The following is a 22,867-nucleotide window of genomic DNA, read 5'->3' on the forward strand; positions in this document are numbered from 1 at the left end:
GTCAGTAGAGAGGGTTAACCTTTTTGCAAAAGGGTGGAGCAAACATTCTCAAATGCACACAACTGTAGTTGCACAATTTTCACTAAACCAGTCACTTAGCTATCTTTTGCTCCTGATCGAAAGTGAACTAAACTTTTAAACTATGTTAAACATTTTTTTCAAATCTTAGTATCTCTATAAACTTGCACAAGTTTTGTTTTATTCTTCCTCAAACTGATTTTTCAATTTCTGATCACAGAATCACAGAATGCAGAAGAGGCCCTTCGATCCATCGAGTCTGCACCAATACGTGAGAAACACCTGACCAACCTACCTAATCCCATTTACCAGCACTTGGCCCATAGCCTTGAATGTTATGACGTGCCAAGTGCTCATCCAGGTACTTTTTAAAGGATGTGAAGCAACCCGCCTCCACCACCCTCCCAGGCAGCGCATTCCAGACCGTCACCACCTTCTGGGTAAAAAAGTTTTTCCTCACATTCCCCCCTAAACCTCCTGCCCCTCGCCTTGAACTTGTGTTCCCTCGTGACTAACCCTTCAACTAAGGGGAACAGCTGCTCCCTATCCACCCCATCCATGCTCCTCATAATCTTGTACACCTCGATCAGGTCGCCCCTCAGTCTTCTCTGCTCCAACGAAAACAACCCAAGTCTATCCAGCCTCTCTTTATAACTTAAATGTTTCATCCCAGGCAACATCCTGGTGAATCTCCTCTGCACCCCCTCCAGTGCAATCACATCCTTCCTATAATGTGGTGACCAGAACTGCACACACTACTCCAGCTGTGGCCTCACCAAGGTTCTATACAACTCCAGCATGACCTCCCTACTTTTGTAATCTATGCCTCGATTGATAAAGGCAAGTGTCCCATATGCCTTTTTCACCACCCCACTAACATGCCCCTCTGCCTTCAGAGATCTGTGGACACACACGCCAAGGTCCCTTTGTTCCTCAGAACTTCCTAGTGCCATGTCATTCATTGAATACTTCCTTGTCAAATTACTCCTTCCAAAGTATATCACCTCACACTTTTCAGGGTTAAATTCCATCTGCCACTTATCTGCCTATTTGACCATCCCATCTATATCTTCCTGTAGCCCAAGACAATTAACCTCACTGTTAACCACCCGGCCAATCTTTGTGTCATCCGCAAACTTACTAATCCTACCCCCCACATAGTCATCTATGTCGTTTATATAAATGACAAATAATAGGGGACCCAGCACAGATCCCTGTGGTACGCCACTGGATACTGGCTTCCAGTCACTAAAGCATCCTTCTGTCATCACCCTCTGCCTCCTACAACTAAACCAATTTTGAATCCACCTTATCAAATTACCCTGTATCCTATGTGCCTTTGCCTTCTTTATAAGTCTCCCATGTGGGACCTTGTCAAATGTTTTGCTGAAATCCATATAAACTACATCCACTGCACTACCCTCATCTACACACCTGGTCACCTCCTCAAAAAATTCAATCCAATTTGTTAGGCATGACCTCCCTCTGACAAAGCCATGCTGACTATCCCTGGTCAAACCTTGCCTCTCCTTCAGAACTTTCTCCGATAGTTTCCCTACCACTGACGTGAGACTCAATGGCCTATAGTCCCCTGGCTTATCCCTACAACCTTTCTAAATAGTGGAACCACATTAGCTGTTCTCCAATCCTTTGGCACCTCCCCTGTGGCCAGAGAGGAATTAAAAATTCGGGTCAAAGCCCCTGTAATCTCCTCCCTTGCCTCCCTCAGCAGTCTGGGACACAAATCATCCGGACCTGGAGATTTGTCCACTTTTAAGCCTGCCAACGCCTCCAATACCTTGTCACTCCCTATTTCAATTTGCTTAAGAACCTCACAGTCTCTCTCCCCGAGTTCGATACCTTCATCCTCATTTGCTTGGATGAAGATGGATGTGAAGTATTCATTCAACACCCTAGCGATGTCCTCTGGCTCCACCCATAGATTGCCCCCTTGATCCCTAATGGGCCCTACTCTTTCCCTGGTTATCCTCTTCCCATTGATATACTTATAGAATATCTTGGGATTTTCCCTACTTTTACCAGCCAGAGCTTTCTTATATCCCCTCTTTGCTCTCCTAATTGGTTTCTTAAGCTCCACCCTGCACTGTCTATACTCCATTAATGCCTCTGCTGATTTGCTCCCCTTGTACCTGCTAAAAGCCTCTTTTCCTTCTCATCATAACCCGAATATCTCCAGTCATCCATGGTTCTCTGGGCTTGTTACTCCTTCCTATCACCCTAGAGGGACATGTTGAGCCTGTACCCTCTCCATTTCCTTTTTGAACACCCCCCACTGTTCCTCTGTAGATTTCCCCACAAGTAACTGTTCCTAGTCTACCTTGGCTAGATCCTGCCTTATTTTACTAAAATCCACTCTCCCCCAATCCAAAATATTTTTTTGCAACTTGATTTCTTTGTCCATAACAAACTTAAACTGTACCATGTTGTGGTCGCTATTGCTAAAATGCTCGCGCACCATCACCTCAACCATCTGTCCGGCTTCATTCCCCAGAATTAGGTCCAGCAACGCTCCATCCCTTGTTGGACGCTCTACATATTGACCTAAAAAGTTCTCCTGTACACATTTCAAGAAATCCACTCCATCCAAGCCCTTAACACTATGCCTATACCAATTAATATTGCGAAAGTTGAAATCACCTAATATAATTATCCTATTGTTATTGTTTTTACACACCTCCACAAATTGTGCACATATTTGCTCAATTTTCCACTGACTATCTGGGGGTCTATAATAAACACATAATAATGTGGTTGCCCCTTTTTTATTCCTAACCTCTACCCACAAAGCTTCATTCGATGCCCCCTCCAAGATATAATTTCTCCTTACTGCAGTAACTTACTCCTTAACTAATAATGCAATGTGCCTCCTCCTCTTTTACCCTCTTCCCTGTCTCGCCTGAAGATTCTATTTCCTGGAATGTTGAGCTGCCAATCCTGCCCTTCCCTCAACCACGTCTCAGTGATGGCTACTATATCACAATTCCACATGTCAATCCTCAGCTGTAACCCATCCGTTTTACATGTAATACTCCTGGCATTAAAGTAGAGGCCGTCCAGCCTTGCCTTACTCCCTTGAAGCTTGTTGCAGCTGTACTCCCTCTGAGTTGATTGTTTTACTGTATTATGATGTGTCCCTATTCTGCTAATATTCTGTGTCCCCTCCCACTGCCGAATTAGTTTAAACTCCTCCCAACAGCACTAGCAAACCCGCCCGCAAGGTTGTTAGTCCCACTGTGGTTCAGATGTAGACTGTCCTGCTTGTACTGGTCCTACCTTCCCCAGAAACGGTCCCAGTGATCCAGGAATCCAAAACCCTCCCTCCTGCACCAACTCTTAAGCCATGTATTCATCTGCGCTATTCTCCTATTTCTGAGCTCGCTAGCACGTGGCACTGGGAGTAATCCAGAGATTACAACCCGAGAGGTCTCGCTTTTTAGTCTACTGCTTAGCTCCATGAATTCTTGATGCAAGATCTCATCCCTCTTTCTACCCATGTCATTGGTACCAACATGTACCATGACCTCTGCTTTATCACCCTCCCCCTTCAGGATGCCCTGCAGCCGTTCAATGACATCCAGGACCCTGGCACCAGGGAGGCAACATACCATCCTGGAGTCAAGTTGACGGCCACAGTAGCACCTATCTGTTCCCCTGACTATAGAATCCCCTATTACTATTGGTCTTCCTCCCTTCCTCCCCTCCTGTACAGTCAGGCTGCTTGTGGTGCCAGAAGATTGGCTCTGTTCGCACTCCCTGGAGGAACCAATGCCCTCATCAGCTTCCAAAACAGAATACTGATTTGTGAGCGGGACCCCAGGGGACTCCTGAATTACCTGCCTGTTTCTTTTGGACTGCCTGGTGGTCACACATTCCCTTCTTTCCTCAAGTCCCTTCATCTGCGTTGTGACCACCTCTCTAAACGTGCTATCCACGATGCTCTCAGACTCACGGATACACCAGTGTCCCCAGCTGCTTCCAGGAGCTGTAGCTGGACACACTTCCTGCACACATGCTGGTCAAGGGCACTGGAAATGTTCCTGGCTTCCCACATGGAGCACAAGGAGCACACCACGGCTTAGAGCTCTCCTGCCATGATTTATCCCTTTAAATTAAACCTTTTAAGTCAATTGCTCTAGGGCCTTTCTTTCCTGATCCTCGTTACTGTAGAATATACAAACTGCAAACCACAAAAAAACCTTAAACTATAAGCTATTAAGGTAGTAAATACCTTACCCACTACTTACCAGTGATTCATTTCCCTTGTAGCCTCTACCACTACAGCATGCTCTGAATAAGAAGTTGGATAGCAAGGAAAAAATGCAAAGAGCACCTCGTCCCCTATGCACCGAATTCACGCTTTGCACCAAATTCCAAATACCCACTCTGGCTGTGCCCCACTCAGGATGCAGTCTCTCTCCTGTTTGTGCGCAAGCACACTGATGATTGTGAACAACACGCTGTTTTTACAAGGACTCGACAGTGGATTGAATATATGTTATATCTCAGCTGGGTGAGAGTACTGCTTCATGGGTGCATGTCCCATTGGGTTAGGACACATTTCCACATTCATGTTTCTGCCAAATTCATGTGGCACAAACTCAAGAATCACCCTTACCTTGTGGCCATTAGAGGTGGCTCATTCATACTCCTCTGCAAAGCCTGATAAGACTTAGGGCACATCCTTCGTAGTGGCAGAGCTATTGATTTCCCAAGTATCAAGAGCCTCCAGTGTGGAATAGCAATGACCTGCTAGCATCGTATCAGAAAGTGGGGGGGGGGGGGGGGCCACCTCTTTGTTGAAGGCTTGCTGGAGTCATTGGGACTCTCAAGTCACTTGCCTGGGTACCTGATGGATGTAGCAACTGGCCAAACTCTGTTACTAATTCGCATGGCCTTTATTGCTGTCTCCACCTTCTCCAGCCTCTGTTCAACAGGGGATCGGGGACTTAGCTGTACAGGAGGAGGGGCAAAACAGGGCTCATTGTTACTGTCAACCTCCGCACTCCTACTGTGGCAGTCAAGGGCATGATGGCCCAGATGGTTACAATTACAACAAGCTGGGGTGTCCTGTTCGGCACCGAATTTCTGGATGGTCCTGATCTCTGACTAGGTAACTGGCCTTTGATGGTCACTACCTTAATATAAGCTGACGTTCGAGGGATGTTACCACAGATTTGTTTCGAAATGGTGTGGGAATAGATACACAACTCCTCCCAGGCGCTTGTTTTGGTGTTGTAAACCTCCAGTTAATGGACAGAGACTGTTCAAAAAGTGGCTCTTGATACTTGGGAAATCCAAATGATGACCTTTGCCCACCCTTATGCCTTGGTAACAGTTTAGGAGCCCCTTTGAAAATACGATCAAGCTTTTGGTAGGTCCTGCTTGGTGTTAACTAGGAGTTGGTGGAAGTCAATGTTCTTTTTGCCTAGTACTTCCCACAAGCCTGCCTCCAGCTCCACTAGCATGCCTTTGATCAGTGTTCTGATGTATTTCATATTTTATCTCTAGGGAGTATGCAGTCAGGAGGACCTGTTTAAGATCACCGTTCTCTAATTCTGGGTGGGTGGCCTTAAACATTTCCTATTTCGTTATGAGGTAAAAGGGGTCACTGGTCATATCTACCATCGTCCCTAGCTCCTCCCTTTAGATCCTAAACCTTAGTGGGGTAAGGGACCCATGTATGGTTACGGTGGTGGCCTCTCTCTCTTCTTCTGTGAACATGGGTGGTTGTTCATTATTCTCTTTATTCCATTCAGTCTTGGGGCTAGGCTGTCCCTTGGCCCTGCCTTGGGTGAGCACATACACTGGTATATTCTTGTCTTTCCTGTATCAAAGAGGTGCTGCAGAGGGGGTTACATTCTCAACTATATTGTCCCAGTAAGGGCTGGTGTCACCTGCTCTGGTTTAGGAGACAGCAGCCACCACTGATGTGCCAGAAGCTGGCTGATGTGCCAGAAGCTGTTGGATTTTAGGTAAATTTGGGACATTCTGCTTCTGGTTTTAGGTAAACTTGGGACATTCTTCTTCTGGGCATGCAACTGTGTGGTGTTGAGCCAACTCCCTCAAAACCTCCTTTCCACCTTTTAACTCCTCACTAAGAATTAATTTCTGCCTATAATGCAATATTTTGTTCTAGCATTTGTTCTACTTTTTCCTCATATAACACTGGGTCTCATGCACCTCCTGCTTGAGGTGTAACTGCTTATGCAGGACAGGATTGCTTTCATACCAACCATTGCTTTTTTTCTCATAACTTATCAACATTTCTCTTTAAATCTTTTTTAAAATTTTACTGTAAGGTGCAAATTTGTGCCCCGTATGCTAACCCTTCTTGCCCCCTTTTTAAATTAAGCTTGTCTTTCTGATGTCATGAACACTGAATTTTACAAGACAATTATGTTTTAAAATGTCCCTTCAAATCAAAAGTGAAAGAGAATTTTGCAAAGGGCGTAACTGGAATTCCTATTAAACATCTGAGTTCAGAGAATTGGCCATATGATCTCGGGTTGCCATGGGGAAAGAGCTTAAACTGAAACCTATTGAAGTGTTGAGTGGTAGTATCTTACAGAAGAAAAGTTTCTGCTGAGACACACAGGTAAAAAAATATCTGCTGCTGTGAAAAAGCAGGAATGCTTTAAAGGGCTCAGTTTCTGTTAAAAAGAAAGGATACAGATCAGACGGGCTCGTGAAGATTTAAGGAATGGGGAGCCGAGGTGTGCCTTAATGATAATTGGATCTGGAAAAATCAGGTAGAGTGAACAATTGACACAGGAAATTCTGACTTGGCATGGTGGGGAGAGGTGAACCTCTGCTGGAAAGATGGGAGTGACTTTAAGATTGTCCCTTTAATGCTACACATCTGGTAGATGTATGACATAGAGTAACAGAGTTGTATAAGACATATTTTGCTTGTGTCAGTTAATGCAAAACATACGTTTTTCTTTAGTTTGATATGTCTACTGCCTGTTAATTAATGTTTGATCTAGGTTGATTTAGTTTGTTTGCTGTAGTCTTAAAAAGTTAATTCTTGTCCTATGGTCATTTCCATTGGTCATTTGGGAATTTCATCTCTTTTAAATATTATCAGTCCCTACAGGAATTGTAACACTAGACATCCTCAGAAAGTCTACTGAGAATGCAATTGTGATCCCCATCACTTTTTGCTAAAATTCCCGGAATGTCTTTCTCTCCACACGTGTCTGCTTTCTCTGCCAAACTGTCTTTCAACTGTTCCCTGTGAAATACCAATGCTATTATACTTCTGGCTTTACTTAATCAAAACTTTTCTGATGTTTCCTACCACTGTCAACAATACTCACAATGCATTTAATTAAGATTGTTGCTTCTCACAATGTAAGTTTATGATTCTGATTACTGCTGTGAATCCCACTTCTGACACCATTATAAGATTTGGTCCAGGATTCACAGATCCCATACTTCTTCTGAGGTGATCTTATTCAAAGAAGAACAAGCGAGCTGAGCCAGTGTTCTGGCTAACATTTATTTCTCAACCTGCAGTTGATCTTCTCATTTATCATATTGCTGTTTGTAGGAGCTTGCTGTGTGCAAATTGACAACCATGTTTCTTATAGCATAGTACTTCAAAAGTACTTCATTGGCTGTAAAGCAGATTTGGAAATCTTGAGGCTGTGAATGACGCTACACGAGTTATTTTGTTCTTTTCTTTCTATATTGCAGTTTGTGAACAAAACGTATATGAGCACTGGCTTCCAAAGAAAATGTATTTTTGTATAGTTAGTAGAAATACAGAGAGGTCAGTTATGTCAATTGGATAGTTTCCACACTAATATTTTTCTGTTTGATTTTTCAAATCAAGATCTACTGCTGAAAACATATTTGCTGGGTCACTGAAAAAACAGGAATGGGTAAGTACACTTGTTAAAGTTCTTAACCTCAGTAATGTAAGCACAATTTTTGATGTTGCAGTATGTATAGAACATTCTCTAAGTTCAACAGGCTGGAGGGGAGGAAGGATATAATTTATCACAAAATGGATTACACAGAAAACTTAAAGTGATAGAAAATGTCATTGCTTTGAAAGTGTGTTAAAGGGTCGATTTTTCTGATAGTAAACATTAAGGAGATTTGACCTGAGGTGTTGAGCTACCTCAGCCTTTTCAGTCACACAGTTTACCAGTTAACACCAATGTTTACTGAATACTGTAAGTAGTGCGTACATATTACAGTTTTCTTTCTAAAACTAAGGTACTTGATTATATGACATTTTTGAAGTTCCTCATACAACATTCAGATTTTTGGCTTCAACTTCAAGAAACTGCAGTAATCCAAAGTGATCTTCAGAATCCCCATCTGAACCATGAACGCACAGCATGAATAAATTTCAATAAAATGTCTGTCTGGGACTATCTATTTGAAAGATAGAGAAATAAAAATTTATAGAAATTTAATAAGACTACATATTCACATCATCACTATAACTGTCTATTTCCAATTCCCAATATTGTCTGACTTCGCCTGGTTTCAGCTTATCTCCTGAAACCCTTATTCATGCCTTTGTTACCTCTAGATTTGTCTAATCTAATGCACACCTGGCTGGTTTTCTATGTTCCACTGTAAGTGTGAGGTTATCTAAAATTCTGCTCCCTGTGTCTTAACTCGCACCAAATCCCATTCACCTATTACCCCTGTGCTCACTGACCTACAATGGTTCCCAGTCAAACAACATCTTGATTTTAAAATTTTTGTCCTTGTTTTCAAATTTTTCCATGGCCTCATCCCTCTCTACGTCTACAATCTCCTCCAGTCTCACAATCCTCCGAGATATCTGCAGTCGTTTAATTTTGGCCTCTTTAGCTGATGATTTTAATTGCTCCAACATTGATGGCCATGCTATCAGTTGCCAAAGCCCCAAGCCCTGAAATTCCCAATCCCCATCAACCTCTCCACCTCTCTACATTGCTTTCCTCCTTTAAGGGGAAAAGAGGTGTTGTGTGGCACTATCACCATGCTAAATGGAATAGATTTCAAACAGATCTAGCAACTCAAAACTGTACAACCATGAGATGCTGTGGGCCATCAGCAGCAGCAGAATTGTACTTGAACACAATCTGTAACCTCATGGCCCGGCATATCCCCCACTCTACCATTATAATCAAGCCAGGGGATCAACCCTAGTTCAATGAATAGTGCAAGAGAGCATGCCAGGAGCAACACCAGGTATACCTAAAAATGAGTCAACTTTGTGAAGCTACATCACAGGACTACTTGTATGACAAATATCTGAAGCAGCATGCGAAAGACAGAACTGAGTGATCCCACAGCCAACGGATCAGTTCTAAGCTCTGCAGTCCTGCCACATCCAGTCGTGGATGGTGGTGGACAATTAAACAACTCTCTGCAGGAGGAGGCTCCACAAACATCCCCATCCTCAATGACGGGGAAGCCGAGCACATCAGTGCAAAAGATAAGGCTGAAGCATTTGCATCTTTAGCCAGAAGTGCCGAGTGGATGATCCATCTCAGCCTCCTCCTGAGGTCCCCAGCATCACAGATGCCAGTCTTCAGCCAAATCGATTAATTCCTCGTGATATTAAGAAACAGCTGAAGGCACTGGATACTGCAAAGGCTATGGGCCCTGACAACATTCTGGCAATAGTACTGAAGACTTGTACTCCAGAATTTGCTGCGCCCCTAGCCAAGCTTTTCCACTACAGCTATAACACTGGCATCTACCCGGCTATGTAGAAAATTGCCCAGGGATGTCCTGTCCATAAAAAGCAGGACAAATCCAACCTGGCTAATTTATTGCCTCATCAGTCTACTCTCAATCACCAGCAAAGTGATGGAAGGTGTCATCAACAGTGTTATCAAATGGCACATACCCAACAATAACCTGCTCACTGACTCTTAATTTAGGTTCTGCCAGGGCCACTTAGCTCCTGACCTCTACAGCCTTGGTCCAAAAAATGAACAAAAGAGCTGAACTCCCAAGGTGAGGTGAGAGTGACTGCCCTTGACATCAAGGCAGCATTTGACCGAGTGTGGCATCAAGGAGCCCTAACAAAACTGGAGTCAATGGGAATTAGGGGGAAAACTCTCTGCTCTCTGGAGTCATACCTAGCCTAAAGGAAGATGGTTGTGGTTGTTGGCAGCCAGTCATCTCAGTCCCAGGGCATCACCGCAGGAGTTCCTCAGGATAGTGTGCTATACTCTTTCAGCTGCTTCATCAATTACCTTCCTTTCATCATAAGGTCAGAAGTGGGAATGTTTGTGGATGATTGCACAACGTTCTGTACCGTTCCTGACTCCTCAGATATTAACACAGTTTAAGTCCAAATGTAGCAAGACTTGGACAATATCCAGGCTTGGGTTGATAAGTGGCAAATAACATTTGTGTCACATCAGTGTCAGGAAATGACCATCTCCAATAAGAGAGAATCTAACCATCTTCCCTTGACATTCAATGGCATTACACTTGCTGAATTCCCCGCTATCAACATCTTGGGGTGTTACCATTGACCAGAAACTGAACTGGACTAGCCATATAAATATTATAGCATCAAGAGCAGGTCAGAGGCTGGGAATTCTGCAGCGAGTAACTCACCTCCTGACTCCCCAAACCCTGTCCACCATCTATAAGGCACAGGTCAGGGGTGTATTACGACCACAGTTGATATTAATGCTGAGCAAGCCAGATCTCAGTTTGAGATCCATCTCAACTGATCATAATTTTCTTTTCTGTATTGTAGAATCAAGGAGTGAAAGCTACTGAACACAAAAGCACAGGGCTCGAGTGATAACTTTTAAAATTTGAAGGATTAAAATAGTTATTAAAAGAAAAGGGAAAACAAAATAAAATGTAAATACTCAAGATAAAAAATACACAGTTAGAAAAAAACCTTACAAAATAACCCCCTAAATGTTTTATTAAAGGTACACAATAGAACTATCTTTTTGGCAACAACCCTTATAGATTCTTAACCATAAAATCCAGGAAATATTACCCAAACCGAGAAATTGCTTTCACTTTAAGCAGAAGTACAATCCATGACTTCCCAGACCTAATCCATGCTGACATGGGTTCTCCAAAGGAAGATTTAAATAAAACTGTTTCTCAGGACAAATATTCTCCAGACCCAAAACTGAGTTGTTTGTTGTGAGTGGTGGCCGAGTCGGTACTATTGAAGAGTTGATCAGCAGACACTTCTTAGGTGGAAACTTCTAGTTTATCTACAAAGGTACTCAGCAGCAACTACATATGTGCTTTCACTTCAAACTCTATCTCTACACTACTAACCAGAGAGGTAGCCCATGCTACTCTCCTATTGGGTACTAAAGATCATGTGATCCTCCTTAACAGGCAGTATTCTTAAAGGATATATTACATACTAAATAAAATTATAATTACCACATCCCTCCCCCTTTACTCAGATATACATTTTATATTTACAAATTTCTCAAGACAACAAAATATTTACACTGGTAAGTAATTTACAAGTTCAGTCTTTCAGGTGGTTTCCTTATGCGTGTGGAACATCTCAGCTTTACAACTTCAGATTCTTTGATAGGTACCTCCTTTTCAGGAGTTGCCTGAACATCAGGTGCGTCAGTGGGCACCTGAAGTTCTGTATCCTTAGCTCTTACAGGATCATCAGACATGTCTGTATTGGGTTGAGTACTGTCAACAGGAAATGCTGGCCTGGTCATGATCACTGGTGGAATCAATTCTTGGTGATTTGTTTCTCTCTTCCTTAGATGACCCACATGTCTTGGTATGACTCGGCCTTCCACCTCCACGTGGTAAGATAGAGGTTCAGTCACTACACCTATTTCACCCGGTAAAGACTTTGGCCTTTCTCCAAAGTTCTTCACATATACTGTCTCTCCCACAGTAAATTTCCTCTCATGAGTATGCCAGTCATGTCTAGTTTTCTGGCTTTTCTGACTCCTTTCCACATTCCCCTCTAAATTTGGCATTATTAAGCTCAATCTCATCCTGAGACGGCACTTCATCAATAATGCCGCAGGTGTGATGCTTGTTGTTGTGTGGTGGTCCTGTAACGGAAAAGAAAGCTTGGTTCCTACGGAATCTCCAGTTAGCTTCTTCATGCCTGCCTTGAATGTTTGAACTGCCCTTTCGGCAGTCCATTTGAGGAAGGGTGGTGTGATAAAGTTTTTACATACGTGATACTGTTGAGACTGATAAACCATTGAAACTCAGCACTTGTAAATGCCATGCCATTATCAAAAATGACTACTTCTGATAGTCTGTTAATGGAAAAACTTTGATGTAGCTTCTCAATTGTAGCAGAAGGCATTGATGACTTCACCTCATATATGTCCATCCATTTTGAGTGGGCATCCACAATGAGCAGAAACATTGTTTCCATGAAAGGTCCCACATAGTCAACGTGTAACTGCACCCATGGTCTTCCTGACCACTCCCAAGGGTGTAACAGAGCTGTTGAATGTAACTTTTGCAGTTGCTGACATTGCACCAATTCTTCACTAAACTCTCTATTTCACCATCCATCCCAGGCCACCATAGGTAGCCTGTGTGCTATGGTTTTCATTTGGTATATTGCTGGATGTGCACTGTGTAGTTCAATTAAAAGTGGTTCCCTTCCCTTTGGAGTATCTATCACTCGTGCTCCCCACAATAAGATGCCATCTGGGCTGGTTATTTCATGTCTTCTGTTGGAGTACAGTTTCATTTCATCAGAAACAGACTCTTGTGACCAACACTGTAGCAACTTGTTCTCATAACTGAGATAGGATTGGGTCCCAACTTGTCTAATCTCTGATCTTTTGAGCACATACCGGCGAGGAATCTAAGAAATTTAACAATAAACCAAGTTCTTGTGGAATGTGACGTGCTCACCATTTGCCTGTAAAGGCAAACGACTAAATGCATCAGTGTTTGTGATTTGATTGCCAGACCTGTATACAAAAGTGTACTCGTATGCTGCCAGGACTACCGTCTTATTTGTGTTTCTGTGTCTTCCTTCTATGTGCCTTATTCTTTCTAGCACTGACTTTATTCTTGGCCTTCTTTTTGACTTCAATATTGGCCAGACTATTCTCAGATGTAAGTCCGATTTGAGTGAGCTCAGTGGTCGAGTCTTCCAAAATTTCATCATCTGTCTGCTTCTTAGAAAATTCTGCGACTTTTGCCTCTAAAGCCTCTTTGGCTTCATGCAGCTGATTCTTCTGCTCTTCCATCTCTTTTTTGTATTTGTTGCTGCCTCCAGGAAAATTGAGCATTGTTGTGTCTTCTCTGTCAACTCATCCTTCAATTTATTCAGAGAAGTGCTGAATTCTTTCTGTTTCTCTTTGTACTTATCCAGAGGTACAAACTTTGACGTGAGGGAATCTTCTGTTGTGTGAAGCACTTTCAGCAGGTTTTCCTTTTCCTTTCGAAGGCTGCTTACCTCATCTCAAACTCTGTCATCAAGCAGGGCCTCTTTGAGTTTCTTCTGCTGTTCTTCCAGGTTTTGGCTTAAGACAGCCTACATTTCTTCAGGTTGTTGAATCCTTACACACTCCTTTTCCAAAACAGGAACACTTCAGCTTCCTTTTGGAATCTCAGTGGCCAATCAAGGTTGATTTCCCTCAGCCAGTTTTACCCTAGGAGTCTTGGTCGTCTGCCTCTCAATACCAACACTGGTAGCTTTACCGATTGGCTTCCACAATGGACAGTTACTCTACTTATGCCTCTTGACTTGAATGTCTTCACTCATGTATGTTTTGAATTGGGCAGTTATTTCTTCTAAATTTAATTGATGTTCCCCATTATTCAGATATCTGAAGGTATGTTCCCCAATTACTGTAGTGGAAGCTTCTGTGTCCGTTTCCACTCTAACAGGTCTGCTATTTACTTTCACTGTTACAAAAATTGGTTCTGCCTTTCCAACTTTCAGATTAAACAACAAGTAAATATCTGAATTTGTTGTTTCAGGCTCTTCTACGTCATACATCTCACTGGGTTTTTTCTTTTCTTTAAAAGCCTGCTTGAGTTTTTCCTTGCACTGCCTCATTATATGTCCACTTCTGTGACAATAATAACATTCAATTTTTTTAAACTGCCAATTGTTAAAAGACTGCTTGTTCCACCTCTATTGAAATTATTCTTTGTTTTCGCTGCTAAGTCATTTAAAAAAAATTTCCAGCTAGTCGGGGCTGTTTCCCACTTCGAGGCAGAGTCTTGCATTTTTGGGCCCTTTTTGGCTGAGGTTTCCTGTCCAATGTGGAGGACAGCACCATTTTGCATGCCTTGTATGTCTTTTGAATCTCTTACTGCCTTTTCCATGGCCAGTGCTATCTCTAGCACCTTCTTGAAATCCAAATTTGCTTTGGACAATAACCTCTTCTGAATTATGTCTTCATTCACATAGCACACTAAATGATCCCTGAGCATGTTGTTTAGAGATGTACCAAACTCACAATGTTTCATTAACAGCTTCAAACTTGCCACATAGCTTACAACTGTATCCCCTGGGACTCTACTTCTCAAGTTAAACTTGAACCTTTGCATTGTTACTGAGGGTTTTGATTCATAATGACCCTTCACAAGGTCCACCAATTCATCAAAATGTTTTGAATTTGGGGCACTTGGTGCTGTCAACCTTCCAATCAAGCCATAGGTTTTATTCCCACATGTACTTAAGAGGATCGCTCACCTCTTCTCTTCCCCTGTAATCTCATTCACTTAAAAAAAGAACGCGAGGCTTTCAATGTAATGAAACCAATCGTCTGTGGCTGGATCGAAAGGATCAATTCTTCTGGATTGTGGTAGGGATTGAGAGGGAATTACTTCTTAAATTCTTAATGGAGCTTCTACTTACAATTACTGGGCGACGTACAGTGCCGATTTTGTTTCACTTGATTTCTTCTGTTACCCTTGTTTTATCCTCTGTGCCAGTTTGTTGTGAGTTGTGGCTGAGTGGTATTATTAATAGGGCCGATCAGCAAGCACTTCTTAGGTGGAAACTTTTAGTTTATTTACCAAGGTACTCAACAGCAACTACATGTGTACTTTCACTTCAAACTCTATCTCTACACTACTAACTACTGACTATAGAGATAGCCTGTGCTACTCTCCTATTGGGTTCTAAAGATCATCTGATCCTCCTTAACAAGCATTATTCTTAAAGTTATATTACACACTAAATAAAGCCATAATTACCACAGTTGTTTTCTTCAATTTAAAGATCTTCACAGCCTTTCAGTACACTCCAAAACACCAGAGTTGGCTTTCAGTGGGACCACCCCCCACAACAACCACTACAGCTGAAACCCTGTTTTCATAAATAACTTTTCACTCCTTTCATCTTAGTTCTGTATTATCTTTAAATGTCTCTTTGAAAACTCATGTTCCCAAATGTCAAAACCTTTCCTGTTCCTATTTTACTCTATTTCGGGTCAATAAAATTTAAAACGCCTGCCCCTATTTACTCACAAATCTCCTGTAAAATGCAAATGTTCTTTAGTACTTTTGAGACTCCTTTGAATTGAACAGCTACAAAGGAATTTCAAATCTCATCCCCCAAATGCTAATTTCAGATCTACTCTGTTCCCTGGTAAGTTAACAACCGCCGTGGGGCCTCATTACAAAATGCAAGATAATAACACCTTTAGCCTTTGATCCCTTAGATATCACAGGCAATCTGATTCCAACAACCTTACCTTTGATTAACCCTGGACACACACAGACACAGCTTATCTTGACCTACACAGACAATATGCATAAACAAAGAGATATAAAAATATACACATATCATCACAAATGTGATGGAATACTCTCCATGTGCCTGAATGCGTGCAGTTCCAACAACACTCAAGAGGTTTGACAATATCAGGACAAAGCAACCTGATTGATTGGCACCCCATTCACCACCTTCAACATCCACTCTCCACTACTGACACGTAGTGGCAGCAGTGTGTACCATCTACAAAATGAACTGCAGAACTCACCAAGGCCCCTTTGCTTGCACCTTCCAAACCTGAACTCTACCACCTAGAAGGACAAGGACAGCAGATGCATGGGAACAACAACACCTGCAAGTTCCCTTCCAAATTACACACTATCCTGACTTGGAACTATATCATCGTTCCTTCACTGTTGCTGGCTCCATAACCTGGAAGTCCCTCCCTAACAGCAGTGTGTGTGTACCTACGCCACATGGACTGCAACGGTTCAAGAAGGTGGCTCACCACCACCTTCTCAAGGGCAGTTAGGGATGGGCAATAAATGCTCACCTAGCCAGCAATGCCCTCATCACATGAAAGAATAAAAAAAAGACACTCCTTAAAATCCACCTGTTTAACTAAGTCATTGGTCATCTGACCTAATATTTCCTTAAGTGTTTCAGTGTCATATTTTATTTAATAATGCTCCTGTGAAGAGCTTTGAGACATTTTATTATCTTCAAGGTGCTATGGTAATGTAAATTTTTCTTGTAATATTTCAAATAATGAAGAAACTGAAAGGTCAGATTCAGCATTACAATTACCGGGTAAAAGTGATTTTATTTTGCAACTGTTAAATTAACAGTGCAAACTTACTTTCATTGAGCAGTTTGTTCATTTGATTTTTCAGACATAAATATAGCATTTTATTTCTCAGAGAAACGCCCAGATGAAGTAGCTCATTTGAATGGGGCAGAAACAGCTTCTACTGTCCTGGAGGAGAAACCGAGAGCTTACATTCAGTGCAACCCCCATCCTTTTGACAAAGAAGATGCAGAATTTAAGTACGTAAGAGGCAATGTACTCCCACCAGAAACGGGTGGGAAAAATTTAATTATTCCATGTCATGAGTTTAAATCTTTTCAGCTTGCTGCAAAGAGAGATGAGTTTGAGCAGAAAATAAAATTTGCAAAAGAGGTTGCTAAGTTTGCAGCTGCATGTATGAACTGTAGAACCAATGGGACAATTCATTTTGGAGTTGAGGATGGTCGAGAATATGCACATGGTGAGATAGTGGGTGTTGCTGTCCACAAGAAAGAACTTTTTGTTGAGGCACGAGACAAGTATGTCATAAAGTGCTTTTTAGAAAAGTACCAAGCCGATGCTGAACGTTCAATTCGTCCACCAAGGTTTGTTGAAGTGATTGGTGATGATACTGGAGAGCAGAGTTTTGTGATTGAAGTTGACATTGTTCCATCATTATCAGTGGTGAAAGAGAGTTTTTATGTAGTGAGACTTCCTGACCTCCAAATGTCCAAAAGGCGACATGCAGAATATCAGCATCCCTCAATCTACAAAAGAGAAGGAGCTTCTTCAATTCGTGTAGTTAAAATTGAAGAAATGCCCGAGTATGTTCATGACAGAGATTTTGAAAGAGAAAAAGCAGAGCGCAATGATGAGCTTTCCAATGACGATGTGTACAGGAAACTATCTGAACTGTTCATCAGTATAAAGGAACACATGAATAATGAAATGAAGTACATTCTAGTCACTGACAGTTGCAAAAAGGAAGATTTAGAGAATCTCAGATTTTTGCTAGGAATGAAATTTTTCTGTGTTTTAGATTTTGACCCCAATTCTAAGGTGCAAGGTTTATGTAGTCTATATCCTAAAGCTAGTCCTTATTTCTTAGAAGATTGCATCACTGAAAGTAATTCATTGGCTGATTATCTCATGAAGGGTTCATTTCATCAAACTAGCTGGATATTTTGCAATGGGCAAAACGACAGTGGTGGGCAAAAACCTTATGATTCAAAAACATGGATGGAAACCAGAAGGGAGCATCTGGTAAAGATGATATCACAAATCTGCAATACAATCCTTCCCCTAGGGACTTTTGAGGTATTCTTTCTTTTGCTGTCGCCAGCAAATCAGCTACTAGCACAGGCATTTCATGAATTCTATGCTGGAATGAATGGCAGAAATAACATAAAATGCATTGCGGAAAACAGAGAAAATTACAATAGCTGGGCAAATCTTTTTCAGAAAACATGTAATAGAGAGACTCTTAACAACCTGAGTATTGTAGGAACAAAGCTTAGCCATTTAGACAGCATGATTCAGACCATACAATCTTCAGGACTAAGTGTCAAGCAGTTGCTGTGTGATGGCACAAAGTATGAAGATCTGCTACCTTGTATTGAAGTACTGAGATCAGATGAGTGCAGCTGTATAAATGTTGATGCAAGTGATGAAGAGTGGCAGACAGAAATCAGAGACAAGGAAATGCATTTTTACAAAGGTGGTAAAGTCAGCTGGATGAATTTCTGGCTTGCTGAGAATGGACATTGTGGGAAAATTATAAAAAGAGATGCATATGAAAGAGTGAATAACCATCTGAATCAAGTGTTAGAAACAGCAGATTCAAAGGAATCGGTAATCACTTTAACAATAAGTCACCAACCTGGCAGTGGAGGGAGTACTGTGGCTCATCACATCCTTTGGGACTTCAGGAAAAGACTTACATGTGCAACTGTCAACACATCACAACCTGTAAAATCTGTCTGTGATAAGGCAAAAAAATTACAGAACAATGAAGAGAGTGGCAAGAATTTACCAGTGCTTCTGCTTGTTGAAGATTGTGATGAGGAATACACTGAGGAATTGAAAATCCATCTGGGACGAGCAGTTGCTGATTGCCCTTCAAAGCCAAACTTCATTTTACTGCATTGCAAGAGGTCTACACTTGCCAATGCATCTGACATTGCGCATGTTATTTATAAGTTATCAGGCAGGGAAAAAACATTGTTCAATGAGAAACTGAATGATCTTAAGAAGCAAAGTAAGTACAAAGAAAACTCTATCCTTACATTTGTTCTAATGACCAAAGAATATGATCTAAACTATCTTCAAAAATCTGTGAAGGAACTGCTGGAAAGTATAGATCAGGAATCTGCTATTCTTGATCTAATTGGAAGCATTGCATTGCTAAATCATTACGTAGAAGATTCATACATTACAGGATCTCAGTGTGAAGCATTCATAAATCAGCATATTCAAAGTGAAGACCTACAGCACCTTACTTTTGAGAGCATATTAAGGCAAACATCAGGCTGTTTGCTCTCTCATTTGTATGAACCTGCAACAGAACTCCTGCATATCAGAATAATACATCGTAAAGTTGCAGAACAAATACTAAATCAGATGAAGGTCCCTCAAAGTCAGACCGTTACCCATCTTCTTGAGAGAAATGTATTTTTCAATTACCAGCCCACTACACAAATGAAATTCATTAGGCAACTGTTTCTTAAAAGAAAAGACAATGCAGATCAAGTCAAACTTCCTTTTTCTTCCCTTATTGCACATATATGTGAAAAAGAGACAACAAGTATAGCTGAAGATGTTCTGGAAAAAGCTTGTGCACATTTTGCTAAAGATGCTTTTGTAGCTCAGCAATTTGCTCGATTCTTGTGCCACAAGGAAAAGTTTGAAAAAGCTGAGACATGGGTAAAAAAAGCTCACATACTACAACCATCCAATTCTTACATTTTGCACACTGAAGGTCAAATATATAAGAACTGGCTCTTCAGCTTGGAAGAGCAAAACAAACAACAATCTTCTCCACAGAGAATTGGAAAAACAATAGAGCTGGCACTAAAGGCAATTGATGCTTTCCAGAGTTCCCAGGAAGCATCCAAGTCAGAGACTGACTGGAATAATGCTGGCTATTTCGGTGAAGTAGAGGTTGCATGTTATGTTGTGCAATGCATGCCTTTACTTGACATATTCAAATCCAAGGATGGCTGCCACATAAACCTGGTGAAGTATTTGCTGACAGATTGGATCCCAGAACAAATAGACACTGCATGGGCCAAGTTTCATGGAAGATTAAAAGGATTACACAACAACATTTGCAAAGCAATGGAAACAATTTATGAACACATGGCCTACTTTCAGCCTGACAAACGCACTGAGGAGAAACATTTTGAGAAATTAAGCAAATGTGAAAAACAATTCTCATATTTCTTCTGTTTCTTCAATGATTCCAGAGACAAGATAGTGAAACAGGAAAAGATGAACCATCTGATGCCCATATTAAAATGTCACAAAATTTATTACCTGGGTGGTGGAAGATTCACAAAAATGTTTTCATTGGCTTGTAAAGATCTAATCAAAATAATACAGTTGTGCACCGATGGACAAGGATTTCCTGACAAAAATGATCTACAAAACTACATTTTATCACAGATCGCTTTAGCCGTCAACACTGATGGCTTTTCTGTAGCTAAGATGTTGAAAAAGGAATTTTGTAAGCTTAGCCACTATCTGTGTAATCCAGGACAGTCCGCTATCCCATACTTCATACAGGTACTATTGTACTGGCCAGAAGCTGAAGCTGAAGATGACAATGATTCAGCAGAGGAAAACGATAGGTGTTTAATCAATGCATTAAACACCATGAATGACTTGTACAAGGCCAAAATAAAGGACGTCCAGGCTAAGAAAAAACCTACTTACCCTCATTTTTTCTTAGGATCTGGAAGTGGCTTTCAGCGGTTTATCCACAACACATACATTAGAGAAGATAACGAACAGGAAGTAAATCCAAACAAGCCACAACGCTTTGAGGGGTGGGCTGAAGGAAACAAGCTTTATGTTCAAGGGCACTGCAGAGAAAGTAAGGTTCCTATCCATCGCGGACCCAAATGTTTAATACCACCTGAGAGCAGAAGAGTTTCATTTTATTTAGGATTTACATTGCGAGGCTGTGTTGCTTATGATATTAAGAATGAGACCGAGGATGGTAATTTGTAATCAGTGGATTGCATTATTTAACTCTTGTCTTATTATTGAGTTAATTGTACTCAGTGCTGTATAGGCAACATTTATTTCTGAACATTGTAATAGAAAATTCACATTATGGTAGTATAAAATTTAGGCATTAGAACAATACAGATTAGGAGCATGTCTGATAGAAATTTAAATTATTAGAGCTTGGGATAGACTATAGATATATTACATAGATATATTAAAAGGTAGGGTAGATAGAAGCAGACCTCCTCCAGTCATTGAGTGGACTAGAATAAGGGGCGGGGGGTGGGGGGGGCATGGATATGAGACTGAGTATAAGAGCTTTAGAATAGAGAGAAAGAGGAACTACTTTACCCAGAAAGTTATAAGACTATGGAATTCACTATTAGATTCAGACGCAATGGCAGAAACGATGTCAGAATTAGCTTGGAAAAATGAAGGGAATTGGGTGAGTAAATGTGATTAGTATTATTTGCTTATATACTGTCACAGGCAGATTGGGCCAAATGGCCTATGTCTATTGTAACTGCTATGTATTTCTATGTCTAACAATGCATGTAACCTGAAAAGGCCATTTGGATCAAAGAGCCAACAAACCATGTATAAGATGTTGCAATGCTTTTTTCAACACATCATCTCACTTGAATCAAACAATAATCCTTGGTAAAACTTGAATTTGTAGCTGAATGGACTTAAAAATTAAAAACAGAATTTTTTCAGTTTGACCTGTTGAAGATGAATGATACTAGTCTGCATCCTTCTACCTGTATGGACATGAAAGCATGCATGTGTGTTGGACTGGTTTTCAGATAAACAGTGCTTGTGAAAAATGTTTCTGCCTACTTTGCTGGGATTGCTGTGGTAAATATAAATGTTCATTCTATCCTAATACAAAGGGGACATGTGTGAATAGTAACTGTTTGGAACGATGGCTCTTAAACTCCTCAATGCAAAATGAGAGAATGTCAATTACAAGAGTAATACTGACCCACTAAATAACATGTTTTAGTCAGTTCATTGTTAATTATGGAGAAGAATAGGTATTCCACTGATTTCTGAAAACAGGCATTTCAAGCCAGGGCACATTTTAGATTGCTGTCATCATTCCATAAAGTTACCTTTCACGCATCCCTTACATACTTGCCCTTCCCTGTATAGGAACTTATTGGTTTCAGAATGTTTATGTCTTTACTTGAATAGATTTCCTAACTAAATTAACATGATTTCAAATGTGTTAATAAGATTTTTTTTATTTCTTATTGTCAGTGTACTTTAAGGATTGAGCACTGTATTTTAGCAATGTTTAATGAGCGGGAAAGAAAAGAAATTTGTGAAGTTCTACTATGTTTTAATGCTTTTGGAATCTTGGATTTCAAAATGATATAATCCAAATTGAAAATGTTGGTGGATGTCTTTTTTTTAAAATCTGTATTGATGATTTTCAGCATTGCAAATTATTTGTAAACTGTTTCCACTTGGTAACACTTTAGGAATAAAGTTTTTTTTGGACATTTGGAAATTGGAATATTTAATTTAAGTTATTGGCATATTAATCTTAACAGTGGCAGTGTTCTTCACTTACAGTCGATCATATCAATAACTGATCTTACTTATTATTCCAGTCTAACTACAACTGTAATGTAAGTCTGATGATAAAATACCATTCATTTCAGCTGCAAAAGATCGCTCCTGCAAATATGAATTTAAAGGAAAGTGCACAGACCCACATTTTCTCAAAATTCTTACTGTGTTAAATGGAAGGATTCAGACGTCTGTGGCTCACTCAGCCTCCTTGATTTTATCGTGTTCTGCTTTGGATCTTCTGGTTGCGGGAGAGCTGGTAGATCACTGTGTGTAAATTCTTCCACCCACTTTTATCACAAATGGTGACTTTGCATTTACAGGTACTCTTTCCATTCCACAACGAAACCTGATCAAATGTTAAAACCATCTGCTGTTCCCTTATGGGAAAGGATAGGCTATCTGAATGATAGTTGTTCCCCAAATTATTTTTTCCAGTTGTATATTGCAATCGTATTGAGAAGTAAGAAGGGCCTGGGTTCAAATCCCATGTCAAGACTGCAGCACAAAAATCCAGGCTGACGCTTTAGTGCTGAGGGAGTGCTGTG

The 22,867-nt window shown here is 40.9% G+C and overlaps 1 protein-coding gene across 6 annotated transcripts; it reads left to right on the forward strand.

Moving 5' to 3' along the window:
• Positions 1-350: 350 nt before the first annotated feature.
• LOC121293841 (sterile alpha motif domain-containing protein 9-like) lies at positions 351-22,257 on the forward strand. Of its 6 annotated transcripts, none has more exons than XM_041217227.1 (3): positions 351-379; positions 7,877-7,925; positions 16,645-22,257. In XM_041217227.1, the coding sequence occupies exons 2-3, from the start codon at positions 7,922-7,924 to the stop codon at positions 20,739-20,741; spliced, it is 4,101 nt and encodes a 1,366-aa protein (XP_041073161.1). In that variant the 5' UTR covers positions 351-379; positions 7,877-7,921; the 3' UTR covers positions 20,742-22,257. The 6 variants fall into 6 exon arrangements, with proteins under 6 accessions (XP_041073161.1, XP_041073160.1, XP_041073157.1 ...); XM_041217226.1 differs by lacking the exon at positions 351-379 and adding an exon at positions 399-458; XM_041217223.1 differs by lacking the exon at positions 351-379 and adding an exon at positions 6,532-6,634 and having other exon boundaries at positions 16,618-22,257.
• Positions 22,258-22,867: the final 610 nt, after the last annotated feature.

The sequence above is a fragment of the Carcharodon carcharias genome, chromosome 22, assembly GCF_017639515.1.
Source record: "Carcharodon carcharias isolate sCarCar2 chromosome 22, sCarCar2.pri, whole genome shotgun sequence".
NCBI lineage: Eukaryota > Metazoa > Chordata > Chondrichthyes > Lamniformes > Lamnidae > Carcharodon > Carcharodon carcharias.